This window comes from Mesocricetus auratus, unplaced genomic scaffold (genome assembly GCF_017639785.1).
Source record: "Mesocricetus auratus isolate SY011 unplaced genomic scaffold, BCM_Maur_2.0 Super-Scaffold_100006, whole genome shotgun sequence".
Taxonomy (NCBI): Eukaryota; Metazoa; Chordata; class Mammalia; order Rodentia; family Cricetidae; genus Mesocricetus; species Mesocricetus auratus.
The window spans coordinates 15,167,181-15,189,358 of NW_024429190.1; the positions used below are offsets into that span (position 1 = coordinate 15,167,181).

Here is a 22,178-nt window from a genome sequence, read left to right on the forward strand (position 1 = left end):
CATCAGTGTTCAGTGTGTGGGAGGATGCACAGGGACATTAGGCCCACCTGATGGAGGACTGAGTGGAGAAGACAGGTACCAGACCACTGAGAGCAAGCTGCTGACCCACTAAAAGCCAGTGTAGCCGCGAGAGACCATCCCAGGAGACTGAAGCCATGGGCACAGCTCAGTGAACACGTAGCACTTTCTGCCTTAGTATGGGAGGCCTCTGCTAACCCTTACCTGTGCTACCTGGGGAAGTTCCAGCCTCAGACACCATGGAGAACTCACAGGGCTCTGCCTTCCCCCGTCTCTGTTTGTGTACCGGTTTAGTTCCTGAAGGCAGCAGCGAAAGGCTTTATTTTCCAAAGCTGGCACACCTACCTCCGGCCAGGCTCCCAGTCCGTCGGGCTTTTCTGAGGTATGCTACAGACTTTGCTTTGGAACTGGTTGAGTTCGGGATGGTTGTTTCTTAAGTGCACATCCTTGAGACTCCATGGTTTTAGTCATTCTTACTGAATATAGATCTCGTGTTTATGGGACCTAAGATTTTAAATTCAAGATGATGTGGAATACGACAGCACTGCATAACTGTTACAAGGAGCTTTGCATTCTCGGTGCTCTCCCCTGCTGCCGTTTGATGAGCTGCACAGTGGCTCCTCCCCAGCATTGGGAGAACAGTGTCTCTGCCCATGTGAATAATTCAGGCCTCTGTTGCAGGTACTTGACTGTGCATTATGCATGAGTCTCCGAGGCTTTGTGAGGCTCTAGGGCCTCTCTAGCAGCCAGTGCTGGAAGGCTGAAGGTTGCCTTTGTGAGGGACCCTGAGGCTCCACCATAATTCATCTACCCCCAAGGCTGAGCTAAGGAGCCATGTCCTCAGCACCTGTGGCCCAAGCCTCTGCCCCAGGCCACCCAGGCTGAGCCTGGTATGGACTCAGAAGGGGGGTTTACGGTGAATGGTTGGAAGTATTTGGTTAGATGGCACCACAGTGGCTCTTATCAGCTCTACCCAGGTAAAGTCCCGCATCTGTTTGTCAACTTGTCTTGAGTGTCAGAGCAGGCTGACGTGTGCAGTCCTCAGGTATGTTTGCTGCGTCGGGAGGGTCTTATGTTGGGATGGGCTGCCACGTGGCTTGGAGTTGAGACTTGAGCATTTGGAATACTTAGTATTATGATTTGTATGAGAGATACAGTGTGCTGGCAGCGGACTGAGGCCATGTGTTCAGTCTCAAGGAATTACTGACATCTCTAACCTACAGCCTGTCTCTAAGCAATCTCTACAGCTGTGCTGGCAACTGTTCCAGCTTTCAGCAAATCTGCCACAGACTCGAGTCACGTTCTCACCAGGACAGCATTTGACTGAAAGAAGAAAACCCACATCACTACAAACACCTAGAACATACCCGCTAAAGCCGCAGTGCAGGTGAATGGGTGCCACCATGCCTTATCTTCTTCAACTCAGCCTGTATTTCACTCAAGTGCTTAACATTAGAGGACCAGGCAGACAGCTCCCTGCAGGCCAGTGAGTCTCAGGCGTGGCATGTGGCAGCCTCCTGGCCTGACCTTGAACGAGGTGTAAGAACAGAGGTGTTTACAAGGAGTTCCTTGGCCACTAGCTGCTGCCTGCTGTCCTGGGTCAGGCTTACCCTGAAGGTACTTTGTTTTCTATATGACCAGCAGTGCTGGGACATGGTGTGGGGTTCCAAACTCAGAAATGGATGACAAAGGGGAGGGGACTTGTCTGTGTAGCCTGTGAAAAGCACTATTATTCAACGTGTAGGGGCGACCTGTGCCAAGCCTCTGAGGGGACTCTGCCTTTACACCTTGCTTTGCCAGCCTCCTGTGCCCCGATGGGATCAAAACATCCACTAGGAGCTCTGTTTAAAAGAACTCTGTATGGCATTCTTGTGGATCAGGAATTGCCTTTGCGTGTGTGTGACCTGTCGTAGCACACTGTGGCTATGTGTCACCTCAACATTGTGCTGCTTTTGTCTAGGTCCCTGTGCTATGCTGGACTCAAGGCCAAGCCCCTGTTCCCACAGCCCCAGGGAGGTGTTATCAGGGCATAGACTCTTCCTCTTGTCCTAGGGGAAGTGCTTTGTTGCAAGCATGGAACCTCTCCCCTCACTAACCAGGGATTTCTCCGGAGTGGGTCTCTAGTCCAGCTGCCGGGAGATGGGCCCTGTTTCCCTTCATCTCCTGTGGTGAGCACTCTCCACCGCTGTCATTGTCACTTGAGCTGTGCCTGCTTAGGTGCTGCGCTGCCTTCCTCTGAGCCCATTGTCCATGCCTGAGAGACCCAAGGGCGAGCCTGACCCACAGGCAGGAATCCTGGCAGACAGTACAGTGTGGGACACTCAGTGACACAGTAGAGTTCAGCCCAGCAGTCATTTGCGACAATTCCTCCTTTGTTAGAGTTCATAGTGTTATGTTGACTTGTGAGTCTTAGAAAGTCACTGTTTTGTGTCACGTTATAAAAATGAGTTTAGCATATTGGTCATCTTTCACTTACTGACTCAGACAGCACAGGTTCACTCCCACACAAACTCAACACTCCCTGCTGCAGCACTAGGGACCCCTTGTAGTTAAGGTGAGCACATAGGAACCTGCGTGTTTACAGGAGTGGGACGGTCTTGTTGAGTTGGCAGACAGGAACAAGATGCATTTGAGCAAGCTGGGAGGTCTGCAGGCTTACATGGAGGACTGGGCCATTTTTCCTTCAGCACTTGGGTGCCTTTGTCACAGAGTGAGTATTTCTCATACTAAGCTTGTGCTGCAGTTACAAGTACCTTGTAATTCAGAAGCACACGTTTCATCTCCCTGTAGGGTCATATGGTCTATGGGTAGCTTGGTGACTCAGTCCCACCTTCCTCCTCTGCCTTCCTGTCCTCTTGGTCACTCTGCACTGTGAGGAGCACAAGAGACTTTGCCAGTCCCTTGTCTGGGGTGAAGGTCACATTGCCAAAGTACCCATGTGGCCTGCCAGCGCTCCTGCTGCTCAGTTGGATCACAGTTGTGAGCTGCATATCTTCTGCCACAGGGCCTTTGCATGTTTACATCCTGGTGTAGAGGACTCTTCTGCGTTCCCTGAGTTGACTTCTGGTCCTTATTCAGTTCTTAGTTCAGACTTCATTGCCTCAGGAGGAAAAGCTGGAGGGGGAGGTTGCAGTGTTCACTCTGCTTCATTTGGTGATGGTCACCTCATGGGCAGAAGATGCAGTGAGGTGCAACATCAGCACCTCACTTTCCATGGGGGCCTGAGCTGACAAAGCCTGCCTGAGCATAGTGTGATTCCTATGTACCGAGAAGTGTAAGCACTGTCTGTGATGCGTAAGTCCTCATGTCTGCTGGGCTGTCACCTGTCTGTACAAAGCCTGTGACGGGCAGCGTGGGGCAGAGTGGTGTGGAGCTTGCACTAGAAGCAGGTTGCAGAGAGAAGGAGCCATGCCCATGTCATGCTTTCTTCTGCTCATCTGTCTGTGTGGGTGTCTTGGTGTGGAAGGAACCAAACCTCGATCCATGTATGCTGACTGTCACCCTTAGCCTCTTGCCTGGGCACTTCATGTGGGATTCAGGTGCTGCTGTGCTTCATGTCATGGGAGCTTCCTTCTAGGCCTCTCCTCACGTGGGTTTCTCAGTTTTTCTACAATTTCATTTCACATCTAGAACCCAGCTTGAATTTTTTCAGATGTGGTTCAGTCCCCACCTCTACCACATTCTTCCTCCTCTGCTCCTGGACTTTGTCTTCTGTTCCAAGCATGGGTCTGGTTTTTTTCCAAAACATCTTCCTGCTTATATGGTGCTATAGCAAGTCGTGTACAGTGGGGATGGGCGTGGTATACAGTGGGGATGGGCGTGGTGTACAGTGGGGATGGGCGTGGTGTACAGAGGGGATGGGTGTGGTGTACAGTGGGGATGGGTGTGGTGTACAGTGGGGATGTAGTGGTGCACAGAGGGGATGGGCGTGGTGTACACTGGGGATGGGCGTGGTGTACAGAGGGGATGGGTGTGGTGTACAGAGGGGATGGGCGTGGTGTACAGTGGGGATGGGCGTGGTATACAGTGGGGATGGGCGTGGTGTACAGTGGGGATGTAGTGGTATACAGTGGGGATGTAGTGGTGTACAGAGGGGATGGGCGTGGTGTACAGTGGGGATGTAGTGGTATACAGTGGGGATGTAGTGGTGTACAGAGGGGATGGGCGTGGTGTACAGTGGGGATGTAGTGGTATACAGTGGGGATGGGCGTGGTGTACAGAGGGGATGGGCGTGGTGTACAGAGGGGATGGGTGTGGTTTACAGAGGGGATGGGTGTGGTGTACAGTGGGGATGGGCATGGTGTACAGAGGGGATGGAAGTGGTATGCAGTGAAACTAGGTGACGTCATCCTGCCTTTTCCTGTGCTTCCTGATTAATTTTCTGCTGGGACTGTCACACTCTGCTTGTGTAGCTGTTGGGAAACCTCTGACATATTCTGGACTTAAATGTACATTCTGAGAAAATCAGTATCTGCTCTGGTCCCTGGACACAGGTCTGCTTCAGAGAACCAGCCCCTGTGGGGTCCCAGTCCAGCTGAAAGTGTGTGAGGTGCTCACATAGTGTGTGTGGTGGCGAGCTACATAGTGAAACAGCCCTACATAGTGCCGGCTGCTCTGACCATGTCACCCTGCTGAGCAGTGTTCAGGAAGAGCAGGGTGACACTACTGTGATGTGTCCTGACCCAAGCCCTTTCCTCTAGACCTCAGGAGATCAGTGGCTGGTGCACAGTGAGGGGGGGTGGTCAAAGAAGCATTAAATTGTACAAGTTCTGTTCTCACAGTGTCATTTCTTCTGACATAAATGTCTGTAGTGGTGTCAGCATGTGACGCTATGTCTCTCCCTTGTCTCTTCTAACCTGAGTGCCAGCTGTCTTTGAACACTCTTGCCCACTACTTAATCTGGGTGCCATGCTGATCTGAGGAAAGTATCCTAGGAGGCTGTAGCCACACCCTGGCTTGGGTCCTAGCCCCCAGGGTAGCTCTCCTCTAGACCTGTAGTGTCTGTACTGGGTCTCGTGTAAGACCCTCTATGTCCTGGCCTGCACACCATCTGCATGCCTTTCCGAGTTGTGGGCTCAGTGGCAGCTCTCAGTGCACCTGTGGACTGGGTGTGATCAGTAAGTTTTAGTGGCCATGCTGCTTCCAGTCCCCTCACTCCCCCTCCTCCCCTCCCTGCTAGGAGGGGCACTTCAGTAGCTGACCTCAAGCTAGAGCCAGCTAACTTGTCCCCATGAATCTGTCCTGTAGCCTGACCACAGGGTAGAGCATCCTGAGTGGCCTTTCCTGAATACCAGGCCACAGGTGCTCAGAACAGGTGAAGGAACCTGGTGTGAACATGTGACGTAGCAATGTTTCCTTAGTGCTACTATGTGAAAGTCACCTTAGTAAGCTCTGCTGCAGAGCCTGGGGCCTCCTGACAGCATAGTCCAGGAGGGCTCCTGTCCTGCCTGCCCACAGTGGTAGGTCTAACCTGGTCACAGTCATCTAGGGAAGCTCCATGTGCACTGCCCACCAGAGGCAACATGTGTAACAACTCTGACACCAGCCTGTGGTCCTCCTCTCATCCCTGGGCTGCTTCATCAGGTAGACGGGTGACAGATGGGGTCTTCCTAGACACTCCTCCTTCTCTTTATTGAGTTGCAATGTTTTCCTGTATTGGGATCACCAGTGAATGAGCTGCCAGAGGACACATGGTTAAACACTCAATTTGGATGTTGTGGCTTAATGTTGCCCCTGAGAAGTGACCTGCACACAGAAAAGTGCACAAGCCATGAGCTATGGATTCCAAATTGCAGCAGACAGCATCAGGAGGGCGATGGGGCCAACTGAAGCCTCCCCTTGAACGTCACTCAGGGTCTTTTGCTTTGTGGTGCACTTGTAAATGCCTCCCTGCTCTATACTCAGCATCGAGCTTTCTGCCCCACATTATATGTGCACCTTAGGTAATAGCTTCTCTGGGTCATTCTCATGGTCAGAGCTTATTATGTATGAGAGAGAGAGAGAGAGAGAGAGAGAGAGAGAGAGAGAGAGAGAGAGAGAGATCGCGAGTTCTTGCGCACACACATGTGCACCCCTGTGAGGCTGAGATGTGTTCTTTTCACTGCTGTGTCTGATGTCTAGAGAGCCTTTGGCTAGGCTTCAGGTACAGTACGTGTCTCTGACTGGACAAGTGTGGGAAAACAGAGCCAGTAGGTTCCTGTGGCTCCTGTGGAGCGGGCACAGAAAGGCAAGAGGTGCAGGAGTGTCTGTGCTGATCCTGCAGAGTTGACAGGAGCTGACCTGAAGGACTGCATCAGCAACAACAGCCTGAGCAGCAATGCCAGCCTCCCCAGTGTGCAGAGCTGCCGGCGCCTACGGGAGAGGAGGGTCGCCAGCTGGGCAGTGTCATTTGAGCGTCTGCTGCAGGATCCCATTGGTGTTCGCTACTTCTCTGTGAGTAAAGGGACTGCTATACTAGGAGGGGCACTGGCACTTTGTGCCAAGGGTGCTTGAGCTCACTTGGTCATCTCTGGCATCAAAGACTGTGCTTCACCTTGTAGGGGTTTGACCGTCCCAGCATCTGCTCCAAGCCCAAGACTCAGAGTAGGGTGTGCATCTGTAGAGACCCTTGGTTTAGTCTTCCTTCCTGGCCTGCCCCCTGCCTTGGGGTTTTCTGAAGCTCCCCGGCCCCCCAAATGTCTGTACAGCAAGGAACATCAGAGTTTCTTGGCTTTGTTTGTTGATTTGTTTGGAGACAGGGTCTCACTGTGTTACTCAGGCTAACTTAGAACTCATATTCCTGCCTCAGCCTTCTGAGTACTAGGTTACAGGTGTGCATCATCATCCTAGCTGGAGCCTCTTCAAAACTCTTGGACGTGCACTCTGACAAGTACAGCTCTTAAGGACCCAGGAGTGGGGGTGGGGCAACGAGTGAGGGTAATGGGGTGAATACAGGCAACATGTGTAGGACAGTGTCATGATGATATGATGTCAGGTTTGTATGCTAATTAGAAACTAAAAACGTGTGTCTTAAGGAAAAAAGGATGACCAGCTCTTGAGGAAAGAGCTGTGAGGCAGATGGCTTCCCTCAGAAATGTTGGGCAGCCTCTGTGCTTGAGGAAAGAGCTGTGAGGTGGATGGCTTCCCTCAGAGATGTTGGGCAGCCTCTGTGCTTGCTTTCAAGGCCCTCTTGAGAGTTTCCTACACTGCTGTGTTGTGGACGGAGGCCAGGATAAGGGTGTGGGGGTCAGCTGCATGGAGGAGTTGTGGAGTGACGACTGCTCTCTTCTCAGGATTTTCTACGGAAGGAATTCAGTGAAGAGAACATTTTATTCTGGCAGGCCTGTGAGTGCTTCAGTCATGTCCCTGCACATGACAAAAAAGAGGTAAACTGCTCTTCAGGGCAGGGGCTGCATGGGGGTCAGGTGACACAGGCTGACATGAAGGGCTGCTTGAGCAGTTGACAAGGGGTGTTCCTACGTGACTGTAAAAACATGACATTTCTGCTTCCGAATAAAAACGTAAGTGTGTGACATTTAATCCTGCCTAAACATAGTCTGCATAAATGTCCTGTCACAGAGCCTGGCAGAGGTGGTACTTGGTGTTGGGACTGGGGGAAGGAACAGCACTGGAGGGGGACTCAGAGAAGCCCTCAGTCAAAGCCGCCCTCGCCCTGTCAGCCTGACGGCTCCTTTCAAGCTGCCCCAGGACCACCCAGGCATATCCGGTGGCATGTCCCCAAAGTAACAATTGTCCTCACAGAGTGATCTCATGCCTTTCTTGTGCTCTGAGCACTGTGCACTCCGGTCCTCCCCTGTGACTCACATCTTGCTGGTGGATCCCACTCTGAGGCCTATTCCAGGTAGCGACTCTGTTTTTGAGGCCCTTACAAAGCAGCCATTCAGAAACTTGCAGAGGAGCCGATTTGGTAGTTTTTTTTTTTTCCTGGCTCATTCTTTTATGTTTCCCTTTGTAAGCCACAATATAGACTGGGCCTTTGAATCAGTTCTCCAACCCCAAAGCAGCGTTAGCCTTGGGAATACCAGTGACACAGGTGGGGATTGCATGTCCAGTGGGTGTGTGTCCACAGATCTGCTCAGACCTTTCTACCTGTCAGCTCTCTTACAGGGCCCGGGAGATTTTCAGTAAATTCCTGTGCAGCAAAGCCACAACTCCTGTAAACATTGACAGCCAGGCCCAGCTGGCAGATGACATTCTCAATGCACCCCACCCCGACATGTTCAAGGAACAACAGCTCCAGGTGACTGTGGGCAGTTTATGGGGCTTCCAGCCAGGGCTTGGGATTCAGGACTCTCTCAGAGCAGCAAACTCTCAGCTGAGGAGGGGCTGCTGGCAATGTGGGCATGGTGAGGAGCCTTCTGACCACTGAGGACAAGAAGCCTGTGTCACAGACTTGCACCCCACTGTGAACCAAAGTAGAGGACAATATTATCTTTCAAAAGTCACTGGGGCTGGTGAGATGGTTCAGCAGATAAAGGTGCTTGTCGCCACCTGACAACCTGAGTTGATCATTGGAACACACATAGTGGAAGGAGAGAACCAGCTTCTGCAAGGTGTACTCTGACCTCCACACATGGACCATAGCAGGTGTGCATCAATCAATCAATCAGTCAATCAATGCATGCTTAGAAAAAGTATTTTAAGTGCATTGGACACACCTGATCTATAGAACATGGCAGCTACAACTTTTCCACACGACACATTATGAAAGGTCAGCGGTTTCATGATTGCGGGGCTGACCTGGAGCCAGAGTTCAGTGTCACTCATAGCATCCAAGAGAGGATGGTACTGCATTGTACCAGCACAGAGAAAGATCCAGATTCAAAACTTTGACTACTATTTCTATGAATACACATCGCTGACACACATTCAAAATGCTCCATGTCTGGCCAGTGTAGCTCTGGGCCTGTCTGTATGCTTGAGGTATGGACTTTGTATTTTCAGCAGTTGCTGTTTGGTCTCACTGTGTAGCTCACCAAGGCTGACCTGAAGCTCACCATACTCCTGCCTCAGCCTCTGAGAGCTGAATCACATGGTACCCTACTTATATGTCTATGGCTTGATTTTGGAAGAGCATGTGATCTGACCCAGTGATGCTCATCCAGAGCATACTCCCCAGCTCTGGCAGCTGCTGTGTCACTGGGTTGCAGGAGACAACTGTCTTCCAAGTCCTTAGGAAATGAAGGCCTGCTGAGGTTGCAGCTGGAGGCCTGAATCTGCCCATGCTTTGGGCTGTATTTCTGACTCTGCTCCTACTAGAGTGGCAAAGGAGAGAGGCTGATAAGAGAGGTCCGAAGGATCCTGGACAGTTGACATCAGAATGCCCTGGAAGGACTGGCTGAAATGACACCCTTCCACAATAGCACCCATTCATGGGTACAGATCTTCTGCACCACACTGGGGCCTTGGGGAGTTCAATCCCTTCTGTAACTGTGCTGCATGGTATCTGCTCCACAGATTTTCAACTTGATGAAGTTTGATAGCTACACTCGCTTTCTGAAATCCCAGCTGTACCAAGAATGTGTCCTGGCGGAGGTGGAAGGACGCACCCTCCCTGACTCCCAGCAGGTCCCCAGCAGCCCAGCCTCCAAACACAGCATCAGCTCCGACCACTCCAATGTGTCCACACCAAAAAAGGTGCTGGGCCAGCCCTTGTGGGGTGAGAGTGAGGCTACATCAGCTCACCCCTTCAGCAGCTGGGGGTGGGACACAGAGGACACAGATCCCTCAAACCTTTTCCTGGGTCCCTAACCCCTGGCCACCTCAGGGGCGAAAGAGAGGGTCAGGATTGTGCCCTTGATCAATTGAAGGATCTAGATTATTCCTCAGAATCCTTACAGAGTTCTATATCCAAGCTCCTTGGTGTTTCATGTAATGTATAGATAGCTTCAGTGTCTTAACTGTTGTTTCTATTTTCTGGCAGTTAAGTGGAAAATCAAAATCAGGACGATCCCTGAATGAGGATGTAGGGGATGAGGATTGTGAGAAAAAACGCAAAGGGACCTTTTTCTCCTGGTCAAGGAACAGGAGCACCGGGCGGTCCCAGAAGAAGAAGGACCATGGTGACCATGCCCATGGTATGTGATACAGACCATGCTGTTGCGACAGGGCACTTGGCTGCCATGGTGACATGAGAGGCCATGGTGGGCAGGCAGAAGTATACAAGAGCTGTCTGGAGGAATGAGGAAATGTCACAGAGCCTGACTGTGCAGCAGAGTTGGGAGTGAGCCTGCCTACAGAGCAGGCCTGCTCCAGAACCTCCTGGAGACTCCTTAATGCAGGCTGTTTGGCTGACTGGGGCCCTTTCCTTCCTGCTATGAAAGTAACAGGTGCTTCAGTAGAAAGTCTGGAAAACAGAATCAGGTAAAGAGAAACAAACATAAGCATGCTATACCTCATGACCAGGCACAGCTTGTTGCCTGTGCCAATGAATGTGCACCAGCCATTGTGTTGGTGAATGGGCACTGCGAGATAGGAGAGTGTCTCATGCAAGCCTCCATACTTGGCAGGCTTGTGGGAGATTTCAGTGGAGCTCAGACACTCACGCAGACAGGTATGGGGTCTGTAGATGCCTGAGAGGCCACTTGTTCAGGACAGGTCACTGGATCCAGGAACCTGAGTGTCAGTCTGACTTAGCATAGGACAATGTTTAGGTCCTTTCACGGTGCATAGGCCAGCCTAGATTATAGTTTGGACAGGTTAGAGAGTTGGACTTGGCTCTGAACAGGGTTTTTGAGGAAGAAGATGGGAAATGAGTCACCAGTACAATGGGCAGACAGCTGGTCACAGGGGCAGTCTTCTTCAGATCCAACACAGCACTTGGAGATAGAAATCACGGCTCAGTTGAAGACAGGTTCACACAGGGACATGAGACTGGGCTTTGCAGCATTGCTTCCTGCTATCTGATACCTGGCAATGCCTTGAGTCCTACAGGGCCCCCACAATGGTGACCTTCTTGGCTCTGCCCTTGGCCTCTGTGTGAGGGAACTGTTTGACTAAATCCCATTGAAACAAAGTGGCTCCTGGAAGGGCTTCTGCTGTTTTGCTGTCTCTGTCCTTGTTAATGTGTCTTTTCAGTATGAGGGGTGAGGGAGGGTCTGTACTGACTGAGGGCACGTGAAGCTGTGGCTTCTGGTTGACCCCAGTCTTTCCGGTCTTTCAAGATGCCCTTCACGCCAATGGAGGCCTCTGCCGTCGGGAGTCCCAGGGCTCTGTGTCTTCTGCAGGGAGCCTAGACCTGGTGAGTGGTCACCTCTTCTCCTTCCAAGGGTCACAGGCTACACCTACCAGCTGGTAGATGAAGTCTGGCTCATAAGAAGCCAGCATTTGTTTCACAAACAGGGTACCAGGATTGGACACTGGCCTGGATTCCCCTCGGCCTCAGGGTTCCCAGCCCAGGATTCCTAGGGCATCGTGAGACACTGTTCAGTAGGTGGGGATGGGTGCTGTGTAAGGACTAAAATTAGCCTTGAGTTTATTTCTTAAATTCCTTTGTTGTGATGTAGTTAATGTTTCTTGAACTCCCACTAAGAGCACACAGTATGCTTTGAAGTAGGGCTTTATCTTAGGCTTGATGCTCAGACCTCCTGTTGACTCCAGCATTCCAGTGTTTGTGTCTGCCTGTGGGGTTCTAGGAGCTGGCCTCCTACCACTTAAGAGATAGACCTAGTTCTAAAGGTCTCTTCAGGGCACCCTGCTTGCCCTGCTCTTTGATAATGTGCTGTGAGGAGAGCTGGGTAGGGTTCAAGACCTGCTACTGCCTCAACTCTTGCCCGATAAGAATGTTGGAAGACCTTGTTGGCTGTCAGCATCATGGCATTTGTAACTGTCCATCAAAATGGCTGATGGTTGATGGTTATTTATTCTTTCATTACTCCCAATACCCTGTCATTTACCTATTGCCACCAAAACCCCAGCTTAGTGTTGGAAAGCATGAAGTGCCTGTACCTAAGTGTCCACTGGGTGGTGGTCCTGTGCTTGGGGCGCCTCATCTAAGCCTCCAGTCCCCTGGCCTCACAGCTCACAGATGACTGTGGGTATATGGCTGTGGGCCAGAGCAGTGAGGCCAGCCGGACCATGTTTTTGTCGCCATCCAGTGGCCAGCCTAGGTTCTTCCCCATGGTGACCAGGAGGTTAGGTTGAGAACTGACTCTACCCCTTCTGCCAGGTCCCTCCTGGGTAGATTCCAAGGCCAGGAATGAAACAGCCACTTCATGGGAGAAGCCACACAGATTTAGGAGGAGTCCTTGGGCCATTTCTGCTGCTGGTCGTCACCCTCCTGGCCACTTTCCTGAAGTAATAGGCAAAGAGTTTTTCAGACACTGGGGAAGCAGTAATGACAATGAGATGCCCTCAGGACAAGCTTGTAATGCTTTGACTGGAGGGGTAGGACAGCCTGCAGGCCTGTGGGCAGTTCATTATCTCAACCTTGGGTTCCCAAGGTGAGTTGGATCCAAGTACAGCAGTATGAAGGGCAGTCTCATTTGACAGGACAGCAGCCATGCTTCAGTTACAAGCCATATAGTTACTAGACCTGAGAGAGCATTGCCTTCCCAAAACCTGACCTCCAAACCCTACCACACCATCAGCTTTGGGGTGAGAGAATGCCCTGTGGCAGATTCTGAGTTTCTGTGTGTATAGAACTGCACGAAGGATAGGCAGGTTATTGGGCTCATGAGACCAGTCAGGCTGACTTCCTCAGGATACCTCTTGACACTGACTTTGTCTCTCTGCCCTACAGTCAGAGGCCTGCAGGACCTCAGCGCTAGAGAGAGATAAGGCTGCCAAACACTGCTGTGTCCACCTCCCAGATGGGACATCCTGTGTGGTTGCTGTAAAGTCCGGGTTTTCCATCAAAGAGATCCTGTCTGGATTGTGTGAGCGGCATGGCATCAATGGGGCTGCTGTGGACCTCTTCCTGGTGGGCGGAGACAAGGTACTGTGCCAGGCAGGAGTGAGCCACCAGCATCCTGGTCCTGCCCACTCCCTTCCTCCTGGCCTTGTTAGTACCCACTCCTGCCACCACCACTACTGCCCCGCCTGAGAGACGGTACAGCTGCAAGTGGGGGCTCCCGGGGTCAGTGGGTTCACGGCATGCACATCCTGCGTCTAGAGGGCGTCAGGCTACTTTTGAAGCTGCTCTCTTGTTCTTGCAGCTGTGTGCTGTCACATGTCAAGCCCACATGCTTCCACGTTAACTCTGCTGTCTTTGTTCCTCAGCCTCTAGTGCTGCATCAGGACAGCAGCATCCTGGCCACCAGGGACCTGCGCTTGGAAAAGCGCACTTTGTTTCGGTAAGAGAGCAGTGCACAGGTTTCTGGAGACTCCAGAGCCTCCATTCTTTGAGTCTCAGGCCTTCCGTGCTAATCTCTGGTTTTTTGCCCAATGAACATGTACTTGTCCCACAGCAGGCCATAAAAGAATGCCAGTGCCCCACCAGATTCTGGGCAAAGGGACAGGCACCACACATGGGCTGCTTGGCTCTAAAATCATAGTGGGGAAAGAAGCAGGAGGCTCTACCCAGTGGTTACCTAGCAGCCCTGCTTTAAATCACTTGCTCCCAAGTGCAAGGAGTGTTCCTTACAGTATGGGGATGGATTGCCGGGTCCCCCAAGCTGTGGAATCCTGTTGTGTTGAGGGGACCCTTGAGATGTGGTGGAGCAGAACTGGATGTTTGGTGAATGTTCCCTGCTCTACTTCCAGGCTGGATCTCGTTCCAATTAACCGGTCAGTGGGACTCAAGGCCAAGCCTACTAAGCCTGTCACAGAAGTGTTACGGCCAGTGGTGGCCAAGTATGGCCTGGACCTGGGTAGCCTGCTGGTGAGGCTGGTGAGTGTCATTTGGAGTCTGAGCATACCACCAGGGTTATACCCCACCTTGTCCCTTATTATCTCCTATATCTCATTTCATGTCACTGTCCTCCCTAAGTTAAAGGACAGTCTCCTTTCTTCTACTGCCCATCTTCTCCATTGTCAAATATTTGTACATTGTTCATTATGGAAAGGGTTGCTATTTGCTTCAGGTGAACCAAATTGAAGCAATAAACACCTTGAAAGATCTCCACCATTTTCAGGTGTGATGAGAAAACAGTACAGCCAGTACCCCCTTGATGTGCTGTTTGCCAGGGCACAGGCACACTGTCCCTGTCCCTTGCACTGAATGGCAGTTTCACATGCATTTGCAGTGGACCGTTCCCTTCCTGTTGTTGAGAGAGAGTTGGTTGCAGGGGTGAGGTTGAGGAAGAAGACAGCAGGCCCTCCCCAGCCCTTTCCTGCTTCCATGGTTGTTTATGGACCACCAGCTAGGATGGCTCTGGCCTTAGGCAGTGTTGACTCACAGTGGCTTAGGGTATAGCATCTGCCAGGCCTTCACGATCAACTTTATCCAAACTGTGATTACCAGGGTTTTTTGTTTTGATATTCTTGAGACAGGGAGGGGTTCATGACACTCAGGCTAGCCTTGAACTCCTTATCCTCTGCCTATATCTCCCAAGTATTGGGATTACAGGCATACATCACTATGCTGGGCTGAAATTTCAAGTATTCTTAAATTTTTAATTTTCCCTGAAATTGTTCTCAGAATTGTCTAAGAGCCTTGAAATAAACAAGAGGAACCTACTTAATTATTCACAGGCTCAAGCTTCAGGTAACTTGATACCACTTCCCTACTGTGGGCTCAGTTTGGAGCTTAGAAATCTGCCTGAAGAGACTGACCTAGCCTGGCATCCAGGTGCCTCCCTCACCCCTTTGTCCAGCTGTGGTAGTCTCACAGGCAGAGCAAAACCACTTCAGAGGAGCAGAGCACCCTGAACAGAGAGAGTCAGGAGCACCTAGAGCTGCTAAGATTGTTCCCTGTACCCTACCTTCAGGGTCCCCCTCAGAGATGCTTGTGGGTCAGTGTGGGCATTTTAGTTTGACCATCATGGAGACTATGAGCAGTGTCGACACAGAAGCCAGGTGAAGTTACTGAGTGTTGATGCATGCATTTCAACCTTTTTTCCGGGGCTGAGAGTTCCCAGTTTTCCCCTGGGTTGTTCTGCCTCCCCTTTGAGTGGCCTTTGAAAGACCTGCCTCACCAGCTTCTCAGGGTTCCATATTCCCACAGGTCAGCCAGGCTGGGTGACCTGACCCCAGAGCCAGCTGGATTGAGGCTCCATGAAGCCTGGGTTAGTCTTACTGTCAGTGGCTGGGTTACAAACAACTATTCCAGAAAATTCCAGTCTGGGTAAGTGAAATGATTCACTGCATCATCTCTGCCTCTAGAGTGGGGAGAAGGAGCCCCTGGACCTTGGTGCCCCTATATCAAGTCTAGATGGACAGCGGGTCATCCTGGAGGAGAGGGATCCTTGCAGAGGGAAAGGTAAGGTTGCATCCCAGCCTGCCCTCAGTGGCCAGTAGCTGTCTCATAACCACACCATGGACAGACTGATCTGTCCATGTGACCCCTCACATGGCAATTTACCTCTCATGTGCTCAACCCAGCCTCCTACAGGAGAAGGAGCAGCAGGGCTGTGGAAGGAGGGCGCTGGCCCCTGAGCATGTCTTCTCAGCTCAGCCCCTGCCTGCCACTCCAGGATGATTATGTGGCAGAAAGTGCTAGAAGGTGCTCTTTTCTTTAGAGGCCTTTGTTGTTACAAAGCAGGGATCCAAGGCCTCAACAGTCTGTTCTAGGTCTTATCTTTAATGAAGTACCCTGTTCTGAGATTTGTTCCTCCAGGTGAAACAGGCAGTGAGGACGAAAGTGGGCGTGGTCCTGTCCAGTGGGCACTGGCACTGCACTCAACATTACCTGCTGTGTTGTTCTTCATATGTGGGGTCAAGTGGACCACACAACTCTTTCCCACCCAATACCTCAACAACCACAGGCCTAACCTGGTCAGTCAGTCCTGGCCAAAGCCTCAGGGGCCCATACTATTTAGGGCACTAGCACAGGAAACCCATGGGACAGGTACTTTGTCTTATAGCCCCTAGGACTCTCCGGGTGGTAGGAGAACTTTCTAGAAGCTGCTAACGAGGGGTGATCTCTGTGGTGGTCTCTTGTGTAGAGCTACTCCAGGTAACTTTAAGTTTTCCCCAGGGCTTGTGCCCAAATGACTTTTGAGGGCTTTATGAAAGCAGATACCCCAGGACCTGGGAAGGAGCATAGGTCTCCATCCTGTGGCAGCCTAGCAGATATGGGTTCTGTGGCCTGGGCTTTAGTCCCTATCTGTTTCTGCCTCTTTACAGAGGAGATGTCCTCTTCCTTAGTCATCCTCTACGCTAGAAAATGATGCACCCTGGCCCTGGTGTGGGTGGACTGAGCGCTATCTGGACAGCTTCCGTGGGCAGGCAACTAGCTTTGCCTGCTGGGTTCTCAGAAGCTTCATCCAAGGCTGGCAAGTAGATCTGTGTACAAGTGAGGGGAGGTGCCGGCTTACAAGGTGCTGTGGTCTAGGATTCTGGTTATCCAGACAGTGGTCCTCACTCAATGCCACCTCCACTCTGATGGAACACAGGCAGGGCTTCATGTCATATTCTAAAGGAACATGTGTAGCACATGGTATATGGCACGAGTTTTTCCATCTTAGCCTCTCAATGTCCCAGTAAATGTATAGGCCTCCCTCATGCCCCTTACTGCATTCTCCCAGCTGCATCAGGTAGGCAGAGAGAAGCTAGGCTCTGGCCTGTGTGTGCATGTTAGATAAGGGATGGAGAGGGCCTTTGCTCTCACAGAACACAGCAAATGGTGTTTATTGTTCAGAGGGCACTGTGAGCCCTGGTCATAAGCTTGTCTCCTGTGTTTAGTGTCCACAGACAAACAGAAAGGTGCTCCTGTCAAACAAAGCTCTGCTGTGAACTCCAGCCCCAGAAACCACTCGGCTATGGTAATTCCCCTTCCGCCAGTCCACACTGTCCCTGACCCTCTCCCTTGGCCTCCACCTCTTGGGGCTCCTTGTGTCTGTTGTTGCCCGTTTGGCTGGCTGGGGCTCAGCTCAGGATTGTGCGTGCACCTCCCCCTGTGGGTGATTGTCCTCATGTCCCTTTGGGGTTCAGTCTCCACTTTGCTGTGAGCTATCAGTCTTCGGTTTTCTTTTGTCCTGGGTGGGTAGGTGGGCCATAAATGTGTTAATCCATTATTGGGATTGATTTGCAAAGTGTGTCTAGACTCGCTGTCCATGCCTGGGCCCCCAGGGCCTTTAGTGTACTGATGAGTGATATGTTACCGTGTGCTGACATGTAGTAGAACTTCACTTTCCTTCTGATGCAGGGAGAGGAGAGAACACTAGGCAAATCTAACTCTATTAAAATAAGAGGAGAAAATGGAAAAAGTGCTAGGGATCCCCGGCTTTCAAAGAGAGAAGAATCTATTGCAAAGATTGGGAAAAAAAAATATCAGAAAATTAATTTGGACGAAGCAGAGGGTATGTGTACTTTTTAAAACTTCCGTGTTTCCCAGTAAATGCACAGTATGGTCTTTAACCCTGCGCTGCCCTGTCTGTAGCCTGGTCCTTACACTGAAGCTATTGGTGTAGCTTCACTAAAGCTCCTGTTAGGAGGCGAGAGCCAGAGGCCCGCCAAAGACCAGCAGCCCTTGCTGTGCTGTCAACCAGCTCCCTTCCCCCATCACCCAAACCCTGACATGAGCTGGGGCCCAGCTTGGGTGGGGGCAGGAGCCAGGTGTGAGGGAGGAGGGCAAAGTCCTTGGCCAGAGAGGGCTGAGGTTTGCTGAACTATGTTGATTATGGAGGCTAGAGAAAGGCCTGTTCTGCCCTGACCCAGGATTTCTGTAGGGTGCCCCTGGGACTTGGGGGCCATATGGGTGGGATGTATCCCTTACTGTGGAACCTTTTCATCATAGAACCATTAAATGTCTCTCTTGGTCATTCTCACCACTAAGCAGTTGTAAAACACATACACTTTGGTGTGTGCATCTCTGAGAACCACTGACAGGGAAGACATTGGACTCCTTATGGATTACAGACAGTCGTTAGGATACTAGAGAAATTTTAGACCCCTGTGGTTTAATGGTGAATTTGAGTCATGCTAAAAACAGCCTGGTGACAAGAAAAGGCTTTGGAGCAGGCAGTGAAGAAGCCAGGCAGATGCCAAGCCCAGAGTGCTCATTCTGGCCCACGGGCTGGGGAGCTTCAGATGGGTCAGCCCGAGAGCACCACCTTCTGTGCAGAAGCAATGAATTTGGGAGCCAGGTGGATCTCATGGCTCTCCATTCTACCCAGCTAAGGCTTTCTCTCAGCCTCCCACAGGCTAGCCATCTCCTGATATTGGGTCTGCAGTGCAGCTGGGCCCTGGCTCTGTCGTACCCTACTCCAGACATTACCTACACCTCAAATTCATCTATGCTCAGGTATAAAGGGCCCCATGTATGAGCAAAATACACACTAGAGTACTAGCACCATCCTATTGAGTGCTAGCAACCGAGGGGTGTTTTCAGGTCCAAGCCTGACAGTATAATTTCAGGGGGGCTGGCAGCCAGACATTGGCCTTAGCTCTGTGGGTGAAGTAGTGTGGCTGACCTCGTACTCTGTTGACTGCCATGGTGGCTCAAGGAAGCAGAAGCCCCTGGTAAGATTGAGTGGTCAGCTGAAGCGTGCATGCATCTGTCAGTCTCTCAAATATGGTCACTGTGGGTTTTCTTCCAATAGAGTTTTTTGAGCTCATTTCCAAAGCTCAGAGCAACAGAGCCGATGACCAGCGTGGGCTGCTAAGAAAGGAAGACCTGGTGCTGCCTGAGTTTCTTCGCTTACCTTCTGGTTCATCAGAACTCGCCTTGTCCAGTCCAGCCCCAGTCAAGGGCTTTAGCAAGAGAGCTGTCACAGGCCTCGTCCAGGAGGGAGCTGCTCAGACAGAGGAGAGCTACAGTGACAGCCCAGCAACCAGCCCTGCCTCAGCCCACAGTCCAGGCTCCGCCCACAGTCCAGGCTCCGCCCACAGCCCCAGCTCCACCCATAGCCCCAGCTCAGCCCACAGCCCCCCTGGGCCTCCTGGGACCACCCAACCTAAAGAGAAGCCTACAAAGCCCTCCTGCATGCCCACTGTGCAGGAGGGCCCTACACAGGCCTGGAGGAGGCTATCGCCAGAAGTGGAGGCTGGGGGCATCCAGACTGTGGAGGATGAGCAGGTGGCTGACCTGACCCTGATGGGGGAGGGGGACATCAGCAGCCCCAACTGCACGCTGCTACCGCCAGCCCCCATACCCCAAGACACACCAGGACCTACAAGACCAGGTACTTCCAGGTTCTGACTCTACACCCTTGATCTGTCCTGCTAACTGCCCACGGCTGCTCCATTCCATGTTTAATAAAGGGAACACTGAGGCAGGCAGCCCCTCCTTTACTTCTGTGTATTGAAACGTTCCAAGGGATGGCCCCCTTCTCTTGTATTTATGCGGCCTCTTTTGCCTTCTCTGAAAAGAAAGCAGGTGGCAGCCAAGGTTCAGTCTCCCTGGGAGGGTCCCTAAGGCTCGGGCAGATACACCATGCTGAGCTGTTGCTGTGAAGGTGCCGTGGGAATGCTAACCCACATCCAGTGACACCTCGTGCAGGCTCAGGTCTGAGTATGGATCTTGCCTTTAAAACCTTCTTACTGCCATTTCAGTGTTTTACCTTCAAGATGGAAAAAATAGTTTTGGTCTTGAGCCAGTCAGCAAGGGCCCCATGCTGACGAGGACCAGGGTTCTCAATGTCAGCCCCTCTGTGGCCAGCCAGGACTTGCGGGCTGCCCCCACAGGCTGGGCTGTGTACCTGCACCAGGCAGCCCCTGCTGCTCTGCTGCTCACTGGCTGGCCTCATGTGTGTCCAGGCATTTCTCTTGGTGGAACCCTAAAGTCCAGTGTGTGTGGAGGGGAGCGGTGTGACTAGGTAGTGGGGATGCCACTCTAGCCCCATCCAGAACACTCCTGATCCCACACAGTAGAGATGGGGCGTCAGCAGCCACTGTGCTCAGTGTCCCTACCATGACAGTGCCGAGCCTTTCAGTGCATGTTTCCTGTGTCCCCGTCTAATGCCTGGCTGTGACCTGCAGCAGGCAATGTGAGGCCCGTCCAGGCCCTTCTTCTTGGGCCGGGTCTTTTCAGGCCTCGATGCATGTTCCACACACTCACACATCCGGGCACCTGGGAGGGTAACATGGTGGGCTGGACTCCACAGCCCCACCCAGTGGGGATACACCCTATGAGGAAGCACGAGGTGCCATGAAGTGGCCCTGTGTGCATGCTTGGGCACCTCTGTCATGCCACACCCCTCCTTCCTGCTCCTTTGTAGCTGCCTGTTTACAGTTCTACCTGTGTTCTGACTCTGTTCTTCCGAGTAATAAACTCTAGAGCGCATCACTGGACTGGCTGAAAACTCCTTCCTTCCTCATTTGAGAGCGGGGTTTCTCTTTAGGATTAAAATATAGTTGATTCTTTCTACCTCTTAACCATTTTGGAGAAATTAAGTAGATTTACCTTAAACAAGCTTTTTAAAAATGACTTGTGTTTTAATTTGTGTGTATATGAGTATTTTGCCTGAATATTTGTATGTGCACTACATGTGTGTCTGGTGCTCCCAGAGGTCATAAGAGAGTGTAGATCCCCTGGAACTGGAGTTACAGATGGCTGTGAACTGCCACATGGGTGCTGGGAACCAACCCAGGTCCTCTGCAAGAGCAGCAACTTAACCCCTGGGCCATCTCTTGAGCCCCAAATATCCTGACTTTTAAGAGAGACCATTCCCTTCACAAAGTCCTGTCACATGGCTGTCACACAGCTTTGTGATAGAACACCAAGAGAGGAGGTTTAAAGGTGAGAATGGAATTACCCCTGCCCGATCCTGCCCCCTGGCAGAATCTTCCCCACCTCAGGCCTGTGCTGTCCAAGGCTGCTCCTGCCATTGCCTGTCACTTCCACCACAGAAGAGGTGAGAAGAGCAGAGGTCCTGGGTTTGGTTCCTTAAGCCCTGTTCCCCTCTCGGGATGGCTGTGGAGCCTGTCTCTGCTCACACTAGCTCGCAGCTCAGATGTTGGTGTCCTATCTGGAGTGTGAGCAGGCTGTATAGTTTACCCACGGGGCATGTGGACAGTGGCACCCAGTGTGGTGCCTGGCCATGTGGCCTTTGCTGGCATGCCCTGGGTATGCTAATAGGGGAAGAGCAGGGGTGACACTGGACTTGTAAAAGGTAAGTCTCTGGTACCCACAGAGGTAGGAAAGCAGGGCCCTTGGGCTTTGTCCTGGAAGAGATGGCAGTAGGAGAGGACTGGGGGGCTTTGGCTGTAGTACATTCGTCGTGACTCCCACCAGCCAATCCCCAGTGTCACTGGAAGGCTATAGGTGCTGATAACTTTTCCCATTTCCTGGAGGCAGTGGCCCCCACATGGAGGAGAAGGCCGTGGGGTATAGTTCCACTGTTCAGCTTGCTTTCTCTATGTGGGAGAGTGCCTTACTGAAGAGACTGAAATGCTGGACAAGGCTGCCTATATATAAGAGCACCCTCAGGTACAGGTATCAGGGTCCTTTCTGCCCTTCTGAGCAGGGGTGGCCAACTGACTGCCCTTACAGTTTTTGGGATCTGAAGGCCTCACATCCACCCAGCTATTCCCACTAATCCTGTGAGATAGTTTTTAGGAATGTATCGGCCACCTTGGCCCCTTGGTCCAGTGAGAAAAGCATTTAAATGTGGCCACTAACACTCTAGACACTTTGATAGGGGTGTGTGACTGTGTGTGTGTGCGCACGTACATATGTATACGTGCACATGTGTTTCTATGCACTATCTCATTATATTTGTGTCTTGATAAAGGAAATTCCAAAATACCCAAGTTCCTTCATGATAGGGAAAAGCAGATGCGTGTCCGCAGCCCGGGAGAACTTCCTTCTCAACTCTCTCGGAGGGTTGCTCTGTTTTTGTTTTACAAAGACATTGCAGAGGAAGCAGGGACCTGGAGTAGGGCCTCCCAAGCAGGGAGTTCCTGCAGACAAGTCTAGAAATTGCCCCCTCACAGTTATGTGAGTTGTTTTGATCATTCCTGTCCACCCTGTAATACTGTCTATTTGCTGGCCTGCCACCTTGCTGGGGTCTTGCAGAGGGCCTCTGGGTGGCGTGGTGGTATGGCAGCACCTGAGTCCTGTCCTGTTCGTCCCTCTGGATCCTGGGGGCATGGGGTCCTGCCTTGAGGACACTGTTTCG

At 51.7% G+C, this 22,178-nt stretch overlaps 1 protein-coding gene across 3 annotated transcripts in view; it reads left to right on the forward strand.

Annotated features, from left to right (window-relative positions):
* Window positions 1-22,178, forward strand: part of Rgs12 (regulator of G protein signaling 12) — a 96,330-nt gene that overhangs the window by 68,877 nt on the left and 5,275 nt on the right. For 2 of the 3 annotated variants that reach the window (XM_005068860.4, XM_021226466.2), the window contains 13 exons: window positions 6,281-6,450; window positions 7,290-7,382; window positions 8,114-8,257; window positions 9,475-9,654; window positions 9,941-10,094; window positions 11,181-11,257; window positions 12,758-12,952; window positions 13,237-13,310; window positions 13,720-13,846; window positions 15,280-15,376; window positions 16,801-16,880; window positions 17,264-17,417; window positions 18,660-19,241. In XM_005068860.4, coding sequence (XP_005068917.2) covers window positions 6,281-6,450; window positions 7,290-7,382; window positions 8,114-8,257; window positions 9,475-9,654; window positions 9,941-10,094; window positions 11,181-11,257; window positions 12,758-12,952; window positions 13,237-13,310; window positions 13,720-13,846; window positions 15,280-15,376; window positions 16,801-16,880; window positions 17,264-17,417; window positions 18,660-19,241 — 2,127 coding nt within the window. Of the gene's footprint in view, window positions 1-6,280; window positions 6,451-7,289; window positions 7,383-8,113; window positions 8,258-9,474; window positions 9,655-9,940; window positions 10,095-11,180; window positions 11,258-12,757; window positions 12,953-13,236; window positions 13,311-13,719; window positions 13,847-15,279; window positions 15,377-16,800; window positions 16,881-17,263; window positions 17,418-18,659; window positions 19,242-22,178 lie in introns of those variants that run through there. The other variant, XM_021226465.2, reaches the window with a different exon arrangement.